We start from the raw sequence: 20,193 nt of genomic DNA on the forward strand, positions 1-20,193 counted from the left end.
TGATGTAAAAACAATTTCCACCTCCTCTTGTTGTCAATTCAATTCAATTTTATTTGTATAGCGTGTTTAACAATGGACATTGTCTCAAAGCAGTTTTACAGAAATATATAAACACAGGATACAGATTTTAAGTGAGTGAATTTTCCCTAATGAGCAAGCCAGTGGAGATGATGGCAAGGGAAAACTCCCTAAGATGAGATGAGGTATAAAACTTGAGAGGAATCAGACTCAGAAGGGAACCCATCCTCATCTAGGTAACAACGGATAGTGTGAAAATAAAGGAAAGTTCATTATGGTTTTCATATGAAGTCTTTTTTTTTTTTTAAACTAATTCACTGTTCACTAAAGGAGACTTGAGTGCAAAATTGTATGTGGTAATTGCAGTCCTAAGGAGATAGCAGCAACCACAGCGAAAATGTCCCTGTGAAATTGAGGTCCAAATCCGTTTCCATGGTACTTCAATTGGCACCATCCTCAGCAATGTCCAGGCTGCCCTGCTTGGGGTCGTCCTCAGTGGCAGAATGTAGCTTCCAGTTGATGAGCGCTCCATCCAGAGGTAGGGCATCAGGATGGATCAGGCAGGTCCGGAGAGCAGAAAGGATCAGGATCACTGGCATCTCCATAATATCATGTGTAGATCGACAGAAGGAGAGAGGGAATGGCAGTTTCCCCATTAAATCCATGATGCAATCCGCTCTGAACCGCTGAAAGCCTGGCAGATGTAACACACTGTCTGGAATGGCTTCGTTCAGCCAGGTTTCTGTGAAGCACAAGACAGCAGAGTTTGAAAAGTCCTTGTTTGTATGGGTGAGGATTTATAGTTCGTATGTTTGGTAGGCAGGGAGCGGAGATTCGCTAGATGAATGCTCAGCAGCGCTGTTCGAAAGCTTGACCAGCACACCTGCTCGTCGCCCTCTCGTGCATCTCACATGTCTGTGTCTCTTTATCATGGGGAAGTTGTATGCTCTCTTATGTGTCTCTTTCACATCATGAGTCCAATAGCATAGTGGAACCCAGTGACTACTAGGTGGTGCTGTGGATTCTACAAACGCTTCAAATTTGCCCACAGGAAGTGTATGCTCTAAATACGTGTTGCTTCACTTCGTGGTGCGGATATCATCAGTTAGACCCTGTCACTGAGGTGTGGGGCTACAAGATGTTACACAGGCAGACTGGGGGTGTGGGTAGGTATCGGCTGAATATATGCTTAGTGCTGAAGTTCATCCACAGGGAAGAGTATGCTCTAATATGTGTTGCTTTTCATCATGGTACGATTAGTGTTAGATAAACCCAGTAACTGAGGTGATGGTTATTTACATGATTGCTTCTCAGCAGAATTTAAGTTATATAGTTGCTGTTTAGGTGGTCACATGCTCATTAAGGACAGTTAGTTTCGACACTGTTATCTAAAGTCGCTTTTTCCCACCGAGAAATCATATGTTGAGTCTGTTAGTGCTGGTATAAACACAGAGTACATACTTCTTTTTATATCTAAAGGGGGAATATTGTAGAACACAGACATCCTACCAAGGTAGGGGCTGAGGCCCAGGGAATGGTGTGGTTGAGGCCACACCTCTTTCCCAATAGCTCTGTTTTCAGAACAAGGGGTTCGTCAAAACCAGTAAAGTCTGCTGCTGGTAGCTCCACTTTGACCATCTCCCAAGTATGGTGTTCAGACATCATAGCCCTGTTGAAGCAGTGTAGGCTATAAGTCTGGCCCCTGAGGGGGTACCAACTCCTAGGTGTTTTCAATACTAGAGCTTTATCCACAAGGAAGTGCACACTCTAAAATACCTCTATTCTTTCGTGGTATAAAGATTGCCAGTAGATTCAAGCAGACTTAGGTTGTCACACTTGAGGGTGTGGCTTCCTCTAAGGCATTATCTGAGGATATGCTGTAAGTAATTTTTTGATAGACGTGGTGCAGTATGGCATAGTGGGCATTCTCGTTCCCAACGCGTCAAACATGACGCAATGTAGAGTTCCCTTGGAAAGGGAATGTCTGGGTTACGTATGTTTCCTGAGAATGGAACGAGACATTGCATCTTGTTGGCCATACTTTGCCATGTCTTCCTTCTTCCTTCAAACAAATAGAAGCTAAATGACCTAGTTTATGGGTGCCTTACATAGTCTTTGTGACGCGTTTCTACTACGTCACCAGACTGAGGCAGACATCTATTTTTTTGGATACTGATTTGAGCTTTTCACAATAAGGAGCACGGAGTCTCCAGACTGAGGCAGCTCAATCAGATTGGCGTGATTTCACAGGCATTCAGACCCCGTTTCCGCCAGGTGGCGTTCCCAAAACGTGAGGCAATGTCTCGTTCCCTTCTCAGGGAACAGGGTTACATATGTAACCCAGATGTTTTCAAGTATAGATGATCTGATAGATCTGATTAAGCTATCTGTTAATGGGAAAATACAGCTCTAACAACAAACAAAAACATTTATTATTAGTCTTAGATTATGTGGATTATGTAAAATATTAGTATCAGTCCATTAATATGAACCATTTGAACTATCACCTGATAGTACTATCAGAGATGCATTGTTATAGAAAATTAATAAGCACATTCTGACAGTCATATTACACTCAGATTACAACAGTGCTGTAGTATAACAGAGAATAATCAACAGCAAATGAACCTTGAAAAAGAAAGCTACATTTCACATGCATGTTAAGAAACAACACTGATGCCCTCCACTTCTAATGGCCTCCAAATCTTTACAGGCTCTGATTGACCAGGAGACAAAGGAAATTAAAAAGGTTTTCAATGCCATAAAGAAAGCAATTCAGAAAGCAGAGAATGAGGTGTTGAGCCCTTTAGAAGGACGGAAGAAGGACGTGGAACAGGAGGCAGAGGAGCTGAAAAGAGATTTGCAGAGAAAGATCACCACATTGAGTAACACCATCTCAGATCTACAAACACTGAGAGATGAAGAAGATCCTGTCTTCTTCCTACAGGTCAGCTACTAATCACTTGTGGTGTTTCCATCACAGAATAAACCTTTTCTCTTTGGATGCAGACAGTGTAATTTAGCTCATAGTTATATTTAGTACGTTAGATGTTTTGTAGAATAATATATACAGCAAGGTTCTGAGTCAACCATCAAGAAATACCACAAATCTTTTATTATTCAGATAAATAGGGACAAATCATGTTTTAGTTTGAGAAAACCTTACGTCAGATGCCCCTAATGTCAAATTAATATTTCTATATGTCTATATTTACCCACTTACAACTACCTTCTATACATTATGCATTACAGTCACAATGTCCTTCAGTAAATAATAGTAAATGAGAAAATTCCACACAAATATCACCCAAACCATGGAAGAATAAAGTTCTGAGCAGATGAATGAAACTACTTTTTACATTTTCACATATCTTTCACTCATAAACCACAGTATTAGCTTTAATTGTTTCAGACAAACCAAAAAGCAAAAAGTCACATGAAGATGTCACATGGTAGGAGACTTACCTAAACTTTAACTTTTTTATTTTTTGTATTTTTTTAAAGAGTTATCCCTCTGACAAAATGGAAGATAATGGCAATGACTGGACGTCTATTTTTTTGGATACTGATTTGAGCTTTGGCACAATAAGGAGCATGGAGGTGACCATGATGGCTAATATTAAGGACGAGTTTGAGAAACTCTCCAGAATTGGTGAGGGAAATGGCTTTTACTGCTTTCCAGCCAAATGTATTATGTACTTGTTTTGTCATCACTGTGACTACCATTTATTTATTGATTTATTTTCTCACTTGCCTTATAGAAACTGCAAGGATTAAGAAATATGAAGGTAAGTTTCAAATGTTTTTATAATATCAATGATAATTCCTAGTACTGGCATATTGAGATATACAATTAGATAAAATGTCATAAGTATTTGAAGTGTATATAATTACTGCATTTTTATAAATGATTAACTAAAATGAGTCCTTCATGAAGGATTCAGACATTATGACCCTGCTGTAAGACTAGTGAGACTTGAGGCCTCTATCTCTACTTAGCCTAGCAACTGATTTCATCTATTAATCTGTAATTGTTATGGATTCTGTTAATCATCATAAGGTTTGAGGATGATTGGTACAGAATTATATATCAGCAGTTGATAAATGACAGTTGTAGATAAATGATAATTGTAGATCACTGCTGTAATCATTTTGTAAATGGTTGGTGTTCAGTTTAACAATTGTAATCTGGCATGACTTGCTATATAACTGTAATTAAACACATATTTAACTCTGTGCACCTTTTGAAGCACAAAACTGATATAATAGCTAATGGTGATTGTGTTAAAGAAAACAAACAAACACATTACAGCAGTTGATAGCTATGATCAGGAACATGTTTGCTGATTCAGTATTTACATCTCTGATCTTTCAGTGGATGTAACTCTGGATCCCGACACTGCTAATGCACAGCTCCTAATTTCTGATGACATGAGACAGGTGCACAGCTCTGTGGAGAAAATGGATGTATCTGATTGCCCTGAGAGGTTTGATGTCTTTGGCAGCGTTTTGGGACAGAACCCGCTGGCTGAAGGCAGGGCCTTCTGGGTAGTGGAGGTTGGGAACAAACGAGGCTGGGATATTGGGGTGACAAGAGAGAAGGCAAACAGGAAGGGTGCACTCTCCCTCAAACCAAGCCAAGGATACTGGGCAATTGTGCATTATAATGATGACAATTATGCAGCTCTGGAAGACCCTCCCACCCTGCTGTCTCTTTCAAATAAACCCTGTAAAGTAGGAGTGTTTGTTGATTACAGTGAGAAGTTAGTCTCCTTCTATGACATGGAAGCAGAAACTCACATTTACTCATTTACTGACTGTGCATTTGGAGCAGTAATTAAACCCTACTTTAGCCCTCACCTTAATGAGAATGACCCTTTGGTCATTTGCCCCGTCAATTCCAGTGAATAAGATTTCTATTTAAAGCGAAAGGTAATTTTTGAGCAACTGTAAAAGCTGTACTGTTTAATAACTTTCGTAGACCCTTATGTAAGAACAATGAATGACATGTTCACAAGCATATACTGTTCATTTAAATATCTGAAGGCTTTAACTTTAATTCTTTATAATATTGTGATTTTACTGGCAATTTATATATATGCATTACATTTGATACTAACATATGTATATAATCAGGAATGGATATTTGCAAATAAAGGGATCAAAGGTTCTTCTGTGGTTAAGTTCTTTTCGCAGTAGCTAAAAAAAGGCATTATTGTCTGTTTTGGGGGTACTTGTGTTCAGCATTGATTTGTTTTGTGATATCACACACCACAGTAGTGGGTAATGGCTCATATGAAAGTAGACACTTAAGACTTTAAGAATTAGCTGTTATTTCAAGTATTTATTTTTTTTACATAGCCTACCTGGGGCAATATATTCAGATTTTTATTATTATTATTATTATTATTATTATTATTATTATTATTATTTTTTTTTTTTTTTTTTAATGTTTACTTATAACACAAATGTTATATCTTCACAAATGTTGATATCAACCCCATTCCTGGTCTCAAAGATGCCCCAAGTACTTGTCCATGAACACCCAAAATATAAGGAAATTATCTCTAACCACTAAAATTGTGTGTAAGGTTATCCAAACACAGGTAAAACCCTCTCCAAAATTGCACAAAACCTCTCCAAATAGCACCAAACGTTTCTAAATGACATAAAACCTCACTAAATGGCACAAAGCTTATAAAAATGGCACAAAGCTTTAAAAAATTGCAGACTTCTAGAAATAGCAAACTTTTTTTTTTCTCTCTCCAAATGGCACCAAACATCTCCAAATGGGACAAAATGAAAACAAATGGCAGTAGCATGAAATCTATTACAAAATGTGTAATTTCACACACACAAAAAGTCTGAAACATACTTAAAAAATAAATAAAATAAAATCTAATGTTTTTTTTTTAAATAGTGCCAGAGCCCCAGGTGAAGAAACACTTGCTCTCCTAATGGACACTTGAGTGACTCTTCTCCTCTGACTTCTCTGGAGGGTAGATAGAGCGGTCAGTTTTGCAGTGGAAACCTCCATGTGGGTGTTATGGGAGAAGGCCTCAGAAGAAGTGTGAGGAGGTTCAGAAGCATTTTTCTTCTTCTCTGTAACAATAAATAATCATGAATACAAAGTACAATAAGTACCAAAAATCACCCATAGTAAATACTAAAATGGCTTTTATATTTATAGAATAATAATAATAATAATAATAATAATAATAATAATAATAATAATAATAATAATAATAATAATAATTCTACATATTATGTATGATATATTCTATATAACTCATGCTGGTGCATTTGCCATTGTTTTGTTCATTATAAAAAATGCAGTGCCGTGTTGCATGTAGAAAACAATCACTGCCGTGTTAAATGGCGCACTTGTATAGCGCTTTTATCCAAAGTGCTTTACACTGTGTCCCATTCACACTCTCTCTCACACACACACACACACTCACACACACACACACACACTCACCCCCCCCCCCCCCCCCCCCCCCCGCAAGGCGCTAACTGAGTCTGCATTACTGGAAAGTTGATGATTCTGGTTGCTATTTGGTTTGGTTTGCTTTCACACTGCACAAAATTAAATGGACCTAAAAATTACAAATATTTTGACTGAGGGGCATGTAACACTGAAAACTCTTTGATTCATTGGTGTGAAAGCTCCCTAATATCCATCTATCCATCCATTCACCTTCTATATGGCTTATCCTTTTCAGGGTCACGGGGAACCTGGAGCCTATCCCAGGAATCATTGGACACAAGGCGGGGTACACCCTGGACAGGGTGCCAATCCATTGCAGGGCACAATCACATACACATTCACACACCCATTCATACACTACGGACACTTTGCAATATGTATAATGAAACCCCCAATTTTTTTTTCTTCCGTACAGAGCTGAAGAAAAAATCTTATGATTCCTTGTTCCATCAGAGTTTCTTTTTTTTATTTTGTAATGTGGATGTGACCCTTGATCCTCTCACAACCAATCCTTGGCTTCGACTCTCTGAGGGCAGATCACAGTTGCATCACCTGGGGCATGGCAAGACCTGCCTGACCCACCACAGCATTTTGGCACAGTGGTCATCACCCTGGGCTGTGTCATCCTGTCGACCCCAAGCTAAAGAGAGTGGGTGTGTATGTGGACTTTGAAGAAAGCTAGGTGTCATTTTATGATGTAATATGTCCATATGTCCAATATGTCCAGGTGTCCTTTTATAATGTAATATGTCCAGGTCTACACCTTTATCATTCCAAGAGAAAATTTATCAGTTTTTCCCCCTGTACTACTGTGATAAAGCCTCAGACATACTGAGCATCTTTCCAGTGATGGAGATAACACACAACAAAGAGTGCTGAACACTATTACAAGGACAATAGGAATAAGTTTAGATTGGATTTTTACAAAGACCTGCTCAGTGATTGTATTTCCTGTTATGCAACAGTCAATATGACGTTTTGGTGCTTTAAACTGACACCTAGTGGCTGAGTGAAGTGAAGCATCAATATCAACCCTGGTGTTATGGAGATGCAACTGCTTGTGCTTCAAAATATCAATAACTTAAGAACTGACAGAGCTGTTGTTACAGCCAGGCTTTTAATATTAAATTAATAAAATGTCTTAAATGTAAATGCTACCACAGTGTAATTTTTTGGGGTCTATGGTTTGGAAGGCTTAGAAAAAAAATGTCTGATGATTTTAATGAATTAATATATTTTCTGAAATGAATCTAACATGTAAATGTCAATAGTTGGATTATATTAATAAAACAAAATTGAGCTGCAATTAAATTAGATTACTCGAATAAAATGAAATCTTCTGTCTATTCATCTGTCATTTACATGTACAGTATTTGCTGTGTACACTCCTATTCCATTCATTAATATTCTGCAATCATGGATTATTATCTTTACAATTTTCATAAATGTAAATAAGTGGAATACTCAAAACCCTGTCTAAAGAAGTGTTATTTTTATTCTTTTAGTTACTAATTTACTCTCATGTTCTTGATGTGCATGAGGATGCTGTGCTTTCTGCCCACACACAAACTGTTCCCTAACACATTAATCACTTAAATGTTTCTCAGTGTCACCAAAACAATATTTTGTGGCATCTGTAATGTTACACGTCATTACTGTGGTTAAATTTAGTTAAGGGAACTCATTTGTAAACCATTAGTAAAACCACATAACACCAATGGAATGTTGTTACTTATAAATGTCATCCTCATAGTGGGATTATGACAATAATTGTAGGCTACATATTACTTTGTCAATATGTTGGCTCATATTTTATTTTACATTTCATGATCTAATTAAAGCAAACTCAAATACTGTTACTTTTCATAACATAAAAGAAGACCCCCACACATACACACACTTTTCTAATGTATAACAGCTTTATTCCATAAAATGGCAGAAGATACTGATAATGAGCTTTAAAGGTGCACTAAAAAGGCGCCATAAAAACTATACTCCAAGTGGCCATATGAGAGCTTTGTGTCATATGGACTGCTTTTAAAATATAGCTGTGTAAACAGTCTTCAAAATTCTCCTTTTGTGTTTCACTGCAAACATAACAGTGAGATTTTATATATATATATATATATATATATATATATATATATATATATATATATATATATATGTTACATCAGGAGACGTATTGTGTGTGGGTGATGAGCGCTCTCTCTCTCTCTCTCTCTCCCGTTTCGCTCTCACAGGTCGCTCCGTCCTAATTTGACGTGCTGACGTACTGCACAGGGATTGGAGAGGAGAAGATTGTGCGTCTTTTATAAAGTAGGAAGAACGTTAGGTCGGTAGGAATTCAGATGTGTGGTGTGTCTTTGATGGCGTCCGTACGATTGAGTAGCGTTCGTTTTTCCCGGGTGTTTGAGTGAAATCGCTTGCTTGTTGTATTTTGTACGAGTGAAAGAAGTGAGTGGTAGGATATTGTGTTGTCCCATTCATCTGTTTTGTCCTACATTGTGGCAGAGTGTACGCCTGAATTGTAAATATATCTTTCATTGTAAATATTTCTCTTCTTACTGTCACGAAAGCTGTAGGGGTTGGGTGCCGTTTATTTTTGGGCTCTACTTTTTGTTCACTGTTTTTGCCTCAGTTAAGGAGACAGGTTAGACTCTGTATTTTCGTTTGACATACCTTTTTTTTGTTAGGTTAGTTAAATTGATACGGGGAAGATAGTGACTGTTTTATTTATTATTTTGGCCTTGCCCAGCCCCGAAGAGTGGTGCTTTCGGAGTGATTCTGTTTGTTTTGGATTAAGTTTGGAGAATACATGGCAACGGATCTGAGACCAGTCCTCCATACAGAATCTCTCCAGATCCTTCAAATTTTGAGGTCCACTCTGGTGGACTCTCCTCTTCAGTTCACCCAACAGGCTTTCTATGGGTTTCAAGTCAGGGGACTGGGATGGCCATGGCAGGACCTTGATTTTCTGGTCAGTAAACAGTTTTTGTGTTGATTTTGATGTATGTTTTGGATCATTGTCCTTCTGGAAGATAGAACCACGGCCCATTTTAAGCTTTCTGGCAGAGGCAGTCAGGTTTTCATTTAATATGTGTTGATATTTTAGAGTCCATGATGCCATGTATCCTAACAAAACATCCAGGTCCTCTGGCAGAGAGACAGCCCCAAAACATTAAATAGCCATCACCATATTTAACTGTGGGCATGAGGTACTTTTCCATATGGCTTCCTCTCTGTGTGTGCCAAAACCACCTCTGGTGTTTACTGCCAACTCTATTTTGGTTTCATCTGACCATAGAACACGATCCCATTTGAAGTTCCAGTAGTGTCTGGCAAACTGAAGACGCTTGAGATTGTTTTTGGATGAAAGTAGAGGCTTTTTTCTTGAAACCCTTCCAAACAACTTGTGGTGATGTAGGTGACTTCATATTGTAGTTTTGGAGACTTTCTGACCCCAAGACACAACTAACTTCTGCAGTTCTCCAGCTGTGATCCTTGGAGATTTTTGGTCCACTTGAACCATCCTCTACACAGTGCATAGAGACAATATAGACACACATCCAATTCCAGGTTGATTCATAACATTTCCAGTTGACTGGAACTTCTTAATTATTGCCCTGATGGTGGAAATGGGCATTTTCAATGCATGTGCTGTTTTCTTATAGCCAGTTCCTATTTTGTGACGCTCAACAACCTTTTGCTACACATCACAGCTATATTCCTTGGTCTTACCCATTTTTCTTGTAATCATTAAATTTGTATCTATCTATCTGTCTATATATATATATATATATATATATATATATATATATATATATATATATATATATATATATATATATATATATATAATGTATAGAGGGAGAGAGAGGGGGGGTTTTGCCTCAAAGAACTGCCAAATATTGCTAAATTACCAGTCTGTATCAATTATCAACAGTTAACCTGGATTTTCACCACAATCAAACCACAGACATGAATCCCTTCAGATCCTTCACACCTTCCTACACTACTCTACGGGACACTCCTGTGGCCATCTTGCAACACTTCCAATGTTCCATTTGTACTGATGTTCTGGAGGAGCCTGTCACTACCGCCTGTGGTCACACGTTCTGCAAGAGATGCCTGGATCGCCACATGGCCATGAATGACCTAGTCTGCTCATTGTGCAAGCAGCATCTGAGATTAAAACCACAAGTAAACATTGCCTTTAGAGATATTCTGAAGGATTTCTATGAAGCCCAGAGTTCCAGTCCTGATGAGTTCACTGGACAGCCGGAGGAGGTCCCCTGTGATGTCTGCCCTGATAGTCGCAAGTATAAAGCAGTCAAGTCCTGTCTGATGTGCTTGTTGTCATACTGCAATCAACATCTTAAAAGGCACCACAACAAGCTACATTCCAAAGGGCATAAACTGGTGGAGCCACTGAATGAGCTGGATCAGCGAGCATGCATGATCCACAGCAGGCCTCTGGAGCTCTATTCAGTCAGCGAGGGGAAGTTAATCTGCAGTCTCTGTGTGAAAGGTAGGACAAATGTGGTGTCTGTGGAGGAAGAAAGAGACAGAAGGCAGGTAAAAAAAAAATGCTTTGATACTTCTTGCTAGAATATGATTAGGTCTCTATTTGTTTTTGAGTTTTGTTGTTAATAAAGCTAATTTAATTTAAAAGTGAGCTATAAATTAAACCAATAAGGTAAGATAAAGTTTTCAGGTAAGGGTGTTCTTAGGCATGACACTAAACGCAGTGCCTAAAGCCCCCTTATAAAATGACAATAAATGTTGAGAAATGGAGAATCCAGAGTTCAGTAAATAATTTTACTTATTATGAATAATATTTGCAATATAAGATTTCTCTGCCACACAATGTAATCTGTTACCAGTAAGGTTTTATTGCAACAAACAACACAACAGGAAAAGATTATGATATTCTATGAAAAAAAAATAATTATTTAGGTAAAACAGTTTATTGGTTCATACAGAATTGAATGACTGTGGTCGCAGATGTGAGAATATCAAGGATCTTAGAAAGTCTTTGAACATGGTTGATCCAATCAGATTTTACAAACCAAACTACCCACTACCAGTTGTGTCACACAACATTCACACAATCCTGTTAGCTGAACATATTCACTTCTATGAAATATTTGAAATATTCCAAAAGTCACAGGCTGCATTATCTAAATTTCCTGAAGATCATGGGAAGAAGAAAAATATGTATTTATTTATTTGTGATTTGATGATATTGACTGACAAGGTCACTATTACTACTTTAAGAAAAAATGTATGGAAAATTTTATATTTTGGTTTTAAAATGCTTTCTGTAAAATGATTAATTAAATATATATATATATATATATATATATATATATATATATATATATATATATATATATATATATATATATATATATATATATAGATAGATAGATAGATAGATAGATATAGATATAGATATAGATTTAGATATATAATTATTATTATTATTATTTTAATCAATGTTGGAAAGTGAAAAATAATTTTACAGAGGGATAAATGGCACCCCACTGTGGAATCGTCCTGCTGATGTGTAAAGATATACTTCCTCACAGGCAGAGCTGGGCATTGTTATAAGTTGTTATAACTGGGCACTGTTATAAGTGAGATGAAACAGGGAAAATAGCAGAGAGGAGAAAGTGAAGGAGCTGGACAATTCTGCAGCAATCTGCCTTGTGAGTCCCCATAACTAATCTACTGTACAACTCAGCAACACAGTTTATTTGAACTCACATTGTTACACAACTACACTTTAAAATGAATTATCAAATTATAGTGATGTTCCCTTTCCAAGGGAACTCTACATTGTGTCATGCTTGATGCTGTGGAAACGCCCCCTGGTGGAAATGTTGTCTGAGACCATGTTTACACTAATGCATTTTACATTTTACAAAACGGTCCTTGTCCACACTGGCATTTCCGCTGTGTTTCAGAAACGATCTCCATCCACACTACATGACAGAATATGCATGTCACATGACCATTCATGCACACTGGGCATGTGCATACAAGTGTAAACAGGAAGTTCGTTGCAGTTTATTGGCAGGCACAACAGTGCTGGTCACCTGCAGGCACAACAAATCGGAGTTCCATGTATGGCTTACGCCACTTGAAATGAGATTTGTTGCTGATCGGTCTAATCATAGCTCGCCTCTTGCGCATGTTGGCTGCTGCAGTATTATAAAACACAGAATTTAACTGCACAATGGCTGCTAAGAATGATGACAAAGCCAGCAGTTCAGTCTCACAGAGTTGTTCCACCATGCTCCTGTTTTCTCCTGGAGGATGACTGGCACACTTTCTGTGTTTAAATGTTTGGTGGAAGAGCATGCTAGGCAACTCCTTGAAGGGGCTGTCTGTGTGCCATGTGAGAAATTCTCACAAAAAACTCTGGGCTCAGCTGGCTCTTTTCTTGACTGAAGGGAGCTGGCTGGTAGCATACTTAGAGGGCCTACTTAGTAGGCATTGCCTAAGAAGCCATACAGGGTGTCCTCACAGTTAGTGGGCAAGGCTTATGCGGCAGCAGGTCAGGCTTGTAAGGTTTTGCATACTATGGCTGTGCTTCAAGCTTATCAAGCTGAACTGCTGTAAGAGCTTGATAGTGGCGAGGGTATTGGTCCCAAGGTAGTTGTGGAGCTCTGCCGAGCCACAGATTTGTCTCACTATGCCACGAAGCAGACGGCCGGTGCCATCGGCCGTTCTTTGGCTGATTTTGTGGTCATGGCGAGGCATATGTGGCTTCATTTATTGGGAATAAAAGAGAGAGACAAAGTATATTTATTGAATGCCCCTGTTTTTCCTGCAGGCCTGTTTGACGATGCAATAAATACTGTTGTGGATAGGTTTCAGGAAGTGGAAAAACGGATGGAGGCATTCGATAGACTACTGCCTTGCTGCTTCAAGCTCCCGGGGGCATCGAGTAGTCCTGGGCCTGGATCTGGATCTGGATCAGGATCTGAGGACCATTCTAATGGTTTAATGGGACTTTGAGGTTTTTATTGCACCCAAGTATGTCTGTAGGGCATCATCTATTCAACAATTTCCAATGTTCTTATGTCCCTCTTCAGTGAGCTGGGCAGGGTAACGAACTTATGATACTTTCACTTTAAAAAAAAAAAAACTCTCTCCCTTGAGTCTGCCGGGGTGTGGGAATGCAACTGAATTTGGTCCTGTGAGATGGTAGTGTCCATGATCCTGAATGAGTCCATTGCTGCCAAAGTGCTGTTTAGAATGGTGAGGGGGCCAGTGTTGGGGTGCTCCTCCTAAAGTCCACAATCATCTCCACTATTTTGAGCTTGTTCAGCTCAAGGTTCTTTTGACTGCACCAGACAGCCAGCTGTTTAACCTCCCTTTTGTGTGCAGACTCATCGTCATCTTGAATGAGGCTGACGATAGTGGTGTCGTCTGCAAACGTCAGGTGCTTGACAGAGGGGTCCTTGGTGATGCAGTCATTTTTATAGAGAGGGAAGAGTAGTGAGGAGAGGACACATCCATGGGGGCACTAGTGCTGATTGTACAGGTGCTGCAAGTGAATTTACCCAGTCTCACAAGCTGCTGCCTGTCCATCAGAAAGCTGGTAATACACAGCCATATAGACATGGGAACAGAGAGCTGGTGTAGTTTGGTCTGGAGCATAGCTGGGATGATAGTATTGAATGCTCCACTGAAGTCCACAAAAAGGATCCTTGCATATGTCCCTGGTCTGTCCAGATGTTGCAAAAAATATGCAATCGTATGTTGACTGCATCCTTCACAGACCTGTTTGCTTGATAAGTAAATTGAAGGGGATCTAGAAATGGTCCTTTAGTCTCTAAAATGATTTCATGACCACAGATGTCAGGGTGACAGGTCTGTAGTCATTAAGTCCTGTGATTTTGGGTTTCTTTGGGACAGGAATGATGATTGAGCATTTAAAGCAGCATTTAAAGCGGACTTCACACTGCTGCAGTGATCTGTTGAAGATCTGTGTGAAGATGGGGTCCAGCTGGTTGGCACAGGATCTGTGACACATGATGGAAATACCGTCTGGGCCTGAAGCGTTTTGTTTGTTTTTTTGTTTCTGAAAGACATAGCACACCTCTATTAGATCTTAAGTGCATGTTGAGTATTAGGAGGCGGAGGAGGGGGGTTGCAGGAGGTGTTGGTGTTTATGTGAAGTGAAGGTCAGAGTGAGTGTGGGGTGTGAGATTGGGCCTTTTAAATCTACAGTAGAACACATGCCACCCCACACTGATGTTGGGTCATCTCAGAGTATCTTCTTTTAGCCAGTCTGATCTCCTAATTCAGTGTGTTCCTGGCCTGATTGTACAAGACTTAAACCCTTGTAAGCATCCTCTTTGGACCAACAAAGTTGCCTGAGCTTTGCTGTAAACCACGGTTTGTCAATGTTAAACGTTAAATAAGTCCTAGTAGGAATGCACATATCCTCACAGAAACTGATGTATGATGTAACAGTATCTGTGAGCTCGTCCAGGTCGGTAGCTGCAGTCTCAAAAATACTCCAATCTGTGCAATCAAAGCAGGCTTGTAGTTCCAGTGCTGCTTCATTGGCCATCTCTTTACAGTCTTTACTACAAGCTTGGCTGATTTTAATTCCTGTCTGTAGATTGGAAGAAAATGAACCAGACATTGATCGGAGCGTCCCAAAGCTGCTCTAGGGACAGAGTGATATTCATCCTTTATTGCTGTGTAGCAATGATCCAGGATGTTCCTATCTCTGGTTGGGCATGTAATGTGCTGTCTGTATTTGGGCAGTTCACGTGTGAGATTTGCTTTTTTAAAATTCCCAAGAATAATAATAACTGAGTCCGGATATTGTTGTTCCCATATCTGTGATTTGATCAGCCAGTTGTTGCAGAGCATTCTCGTTGCCAACGCGTCAAACGTGACGCAATGTAAAGTTCCCTTGGAAAGGGAACATCTGGGTTACGTATGTTCCCTGAGAAGGGAACGAGACATAGCATCTTATTTGCCATACTTTGCATGCCTGCAAATTGTCTTCCTTCAAACAAATAGAAGCTAAATGACCTAGTTTATGGGTGCCTTATATAGTCTTCGTGACGCGTTTCTACTACGTCACCAGACTGAGGCAGACGTCTATTTTTTGCATACTGATTTGAGCTTTGGCACAAGGAGCATGGAGGTGACCATGATGGCTAATATTAAGGACGAGTTTTAGAACCCCCCCATAATTGGTGAGGGAAATGGCTTTTACTGCTTTCCAGCCAAATGTATTATGTACTTGTTTTGTCATCACTGTGACTACCATTTATTTATTGATTTATTTTCTCACTTGCCTTATAGAAACTGCAAGGATTAAGAAATATGGAGGTAAGTATGAAATGTTTTTATAATATCAATGAAAATTCCTAGTACTGACATATTGAGATATACAATTAGATAAAATCTCATAAGTATTTGAAGTATATATAATTACTGCATTTTTATAAATGATTAACTAAAATGAGTCCTTCATGATGGATTCAGACATTATGACCCTGCTGTAAGACTGGTGAGACTTGAGACCTCTATCTCTACTTAGCCTAGCAACTGATTTAATCTATTAATCTGTAATTGTTATGGATTCTGTTAATCATCATAAGGTTTGAGGATGACTGGTACAAGATTATATATCAGCAGTTGATAAATGACAGTTGTAGATAAATGATAATTGTAGATCAATGCTGTAATCATTTTGTAAACGGTTGGTGTTTAGTTTAACAATTGTAATCTGGCATGACTTGCTATAAAACTGTAGTTAAACACTTATTTAACTCTGTGCACCTTTTGAAGCACAAAACTGATACAATAGCTATTGGTGATTGTGTTAAAGAAAACAAACAAACAAACACATTACAGCAGTTGATAGCTATGATCAGGAACATATGTGGTGTTTCATTATTTACATCTCTGATCTTTCAGTGGATGTGACTCTGGATCCCGACACTGCTAATGCACAGCTCCTAATTTCTGATGACATGAGACAGGTGCACAGCTCTGTGGAGAAAATGGATGTATCTGATTGCCCTGAGAGGTTTGATGTCTTTGGCAACGTTTTGGGACAGAACCCGCTGGCTGAAGGCAGGGCCTTCTGGGTAGTGGAGGTTGGGAACAAACGAGGCTGGGATATTGAGGTGGCAAGAGAGAAGGCAAACAGGAAGGGTGCACTCTCCCTCAAACCAAGCCAAGGATACTGGGCAATTGTGCATTATAATAATGACAGTTATGCAGCTCTGGAAGACCTTCCCACCCTGCTGGCTCTTTCAAATAAACCCTGTAAAGTAGGGGTATTTGTTGATCACAGCGAGAAGTTAGTCTCCTTCTATGACATGGAAGCAGAAACTCACATTTACTCATTTACTGACTGTGCATTTGGAGCAGCAATTAAACCCTACTTTAGCCATCACCTTAATGAGAATGACCCTTTTTTTCCCCTGTCAATTCCAGTGAATAACATTCCTATTTAAAGCGAAAGGTAATTTTTGAGCAACTGTAAAAGCTGTACTGTTCGATAAATTTCATAGACCCTTATGTAAGAACAATGAATGACATGTTCACAAGCATATACTGTATTCATTTAAATATTTTACCTCTAATACCTCTAAATCTGAGGCCATGGTTCTCAGCAGAAAACCGATGGAGTGCCTACTCCGGGTAGGGAATTAGTACTTAACCCAAGGGAAGGAGTTCAGGTACCTCGGGGTCTTGTTCATGAGTGAGGGGACATTGGAGTGGAGATTGGCCAGGGAATCGGAGCAGCGGGAGCGGTATTGCAATCGCTTTACCGCACCATTGTGACAAAAAGAAAGCTGAGCCGGAAGGCAAAGTTCTCGATCTAACGGGCAATTTTCGTTCCTACCCTCACCTATGGTCATGAAGGTTGGGTAGTGACCGAAAGAACTAGATCGCGGGTACAAGTGGCCGAAATGAGTTTTCTCAGGGTTTTCTCTACTCAACTCAGAGTAGAGCCACTGCTCCTTTGCATTGAAAGGAGCCAGTTCAGGTGGTTCAGGCACCTGGTAAGGATGCCCCCTGGACGCCTCCCTAGGGAGGTGTTCCAGGCATGTTCAGCTGGGAGGAGACCTTGGGGAAGACCCAGGACTAGGTGGAGAGATTACATCTCCACACTGGCCTGGGAACGCCTCACGATCCCCCAGTCAGAGCTGGTTAATGTGGCTCGGGAAAGGGAAGTTTGGGTTCCCCTGCTGGAGCTGCTGCCCCTGTGACCCGATAACAGATAAGTGGTTGAGGATGGATGGATGGATTTAAAGATTTGAAGGCTTTAACTTTAATTCTTTATAATGTTATCATTTTTACAATTTAAATATATGGAATCCATTTGATACTAAAATATGCATATATAACCACGAATGGTTATTTGCAGATAAAGGGATCAAAGGTTCTTGTGTGGTTATTAAAGTTACTTCATAATCCTAAATCATCTAAGATCGTGGTTACTGTAGTGCAATGTACTGTGCAGTGAAATATCAATGCAAGAATATAATGCAAGAATCATTTTATACTTATCTATGTTAAGCTAAAGGTTTTAGGTTTGAGCTCTGCTGTCACTTAACTAGTAAATAAGATTTTGCATGTTTAGGGTGAATTTGCTAATATGTTACAGTGACTCTTTTGATGATTGAGGATTTGTTAGGTGATTGTGAAAAATGTACTAATGTCAGTAGTATTTAATGCTAATGATAACTACAATATCAATATTTATACACTGTATAAGAAACCAGTACAGTAGACATTTACTGTGCCTGTTATGTACACTTACTTACACACCCTACTGAGGCTTGATGTCTGTTTTGTCACACTGTAAATTGAGTACTGATATTGAGTTGTCAAGGCTGTCTAAGTTGCTTTTATACAATATCACACATACCACACATAAAACCAGAAACTATTATATTACCAAATACCAAATACTTTTTTATTCATTAAAGCATTTTTATTTTTTCCTGGTGACAAATAAATACAATAGGATTTATTTATTGATTAATTTACTGCTTACTAATTACATCCTACTTATACCATATTTGTCACACCACATGCCACTTTTGAAGCCACATGGTAAATCCCTTGATCAAGCACACCTGTTCATAATCATACACGGTCCTTAAATTACCTGAATTCACAATAGTGATGGCAAAATGAAGCTTTCTGTAGCAATGTCCCAAATGTTATCCTAGAAGAGAATACTCCAATCAGGATAATACTAAAACTAAAATACTAACACTAAAAAGGTTTATTACTCTAAGGTTTTCAATACAGTGCACACTCATTTGGTGGCATCTGGTGGTTGAAATAATAAAGTGCAGCTCCTAATGCATTATGCACTGGTGTTTTGGGTTCCAGAGAGAGAGGGAGAGTCGTGCCGGAAGTTCAAATTGCTTGATCGTCACATGATTCATGTAGACTTCCGATATTTCAAAAGTTATTTTGAAGTTATTGCAAAAGTTATTTGAAGTTATTGCAAAAGTTATTTGCGGACTATTTGAATCCATAGAGTTAGAGAGACAGAACTGCGATTTTTGGTAATTAGTAACCAATAAATGCATTGATTAAAAATATTTATATAACTCAACGACATATGCATGTAGTATATATAGGTACATCAATGTTGTTTAAAAAAAAAAAATCCACTAATACTTGAACAGTGTGGTCAATTAGCGTTACCTGCCTTGTTAAAATTCCATGGTTAAAGACTGTGTTGATGTTATTTTTAATTAATATTTTTTATGTTCTTAAACTTGTAAGTTAGTCAAGGGCAATCACTAATGTCATCTTTATGACTTTCAGATAGGACAAGCGACAGGAGACTATCAGTGATTGTCAACTCCCTGGGTCAGCGGAGTAGCAGCAGCAGCAGCAGCATGATTTTAAGTGTGGTGTCTTTTGCAAATTGCAAATAAGTGACATGTAAATGCACCCCAGCACTTATTTAAATATACGTTAATAAATAATATATTCAACTTAAACATATGTTCATACACAATCATATATATTTTATGTATTTTGACTTTTGAAGCTTGTGTAACATCATGCCTATTTATAAGCCTGCTGTAATCTGGCAATTAAGTGCATCGTGTGATATATAAATGACACCCGTGAACCGTGCCGTCAGCCTCTACTATGTGAAGCAAAGACACAATTCACAGGCATGCCCCAGTATGACAAAGTTACGCAACCTCTCCTTCCCTTCTCACGGAACAGGGTTACATGACGTTCACTTTCAAAAGGAACTTCACGTTGTATTAGCTGAAGATTTCGGGAATGAGAATACCCACTCCGTCATACTGAGGGTACGGCCTGTTCAAAAAGACCCGAGCCCGAGGGTCACTGCAAGACACTCGAGCCTGGTCCGGAATGTGTATCCAGGCTGTAAAATCAAATGAATGTGTGAAGCGTACACCAACCTGCCACAGTACACAAATACTGTAAGGATACCTCTTTGGACAAAGTCTTCGAGGAGGCGACTCCCCTAGTAGAATGAGCCCTTATGCCCAGAGGTGTAGCATGACCGCGCGCCTCATAAGCAATAGAGATAGCTTCCACTATCCAGTTAGAGATGTGCTGTTTCAACACAGCATCACTTCTGCTGTCGCCGACCAGCAGTTGCTCTGACTTACACCATTGGCCGG

General features: G+C 39.0%; 2 protein-coding genes across 3 annotated transcripts in view; both read left to right on the top strand.

Annotated features, from left to right (window-relative positions):
* LOC108260924 (E3 ubiquitin-protein ligase TRIM39) overlaps positions 1 to 5,188 on the top strand; it is a 17,053-nt gene extending 11,865 nt beyond the window's left edge. For both annotated transcript variants that reach the window (XM_017461652.3, XM_047152202.2), the window contains exons 4-7: positions 2,732 to 2,965; positions 3,523 to 3,670; positions 3,780 to 3,806; positions 4,394 to 5,188. In XM_017461652.3, coding sequence (XP_017317141.1) covers positions 2,732 to 2,965; positions 3,523 to 3,670; positions 3,780 to 3,806; positions 4,394 to 4,929 — 945 coding nt within the window. In that variant the 3' untranslated portion in view covers positions 4,930 to 5,188. The remainder of the gene's footprint in view (positions 1 to 2,731; positions 2,966 to 3,522; positions 3,671 to 3,779; positions 3,807 to 4,393) is intronic.
* Positions 5,189 to 10,436: 5,248 nt separating this feature from the next.
* On the top strand, positions 10,437 to 18,734 carry LOC108260925 (ret finger protein-like 4A). The gene is made up of 3 exons (XM_017461653.3): positions 10,437 to 11,086; positions 15,772 to 15,877; positions 16,469 to 18,734. The coding sequence occupies exons 1-3, from the start codon at positions 10,490 to 10,492 to the stop codon at positions 17,011 to 17,013; spliced, it is 1,248 nt and encodes a 415-aa protein (XP_017317142.3). The 5' UTR covers positions 10,437 to 10,489; the 3' UTR covers positions 17,014 to 18,734.
* Positions 18,735 to 20,193: the final 1,459 nt, after the last annotated feature.

The sequence above is a fragment of the Ictalurus punctatus genome, chromosome 29, assembly GCF_001660625.3.
Source record: "Ictalurus punctatus breed USDA103 chromosome 29, Coco_2.0, whole genome shotgun sequence".
Taxonomy (NCBI): domain Eukaryota; kingdom Metazoa; phylum Chordata; class Actinopteri; order Siluriformes; family Ictaluridae; genus Ictalurus; species Ictalurus punctatus.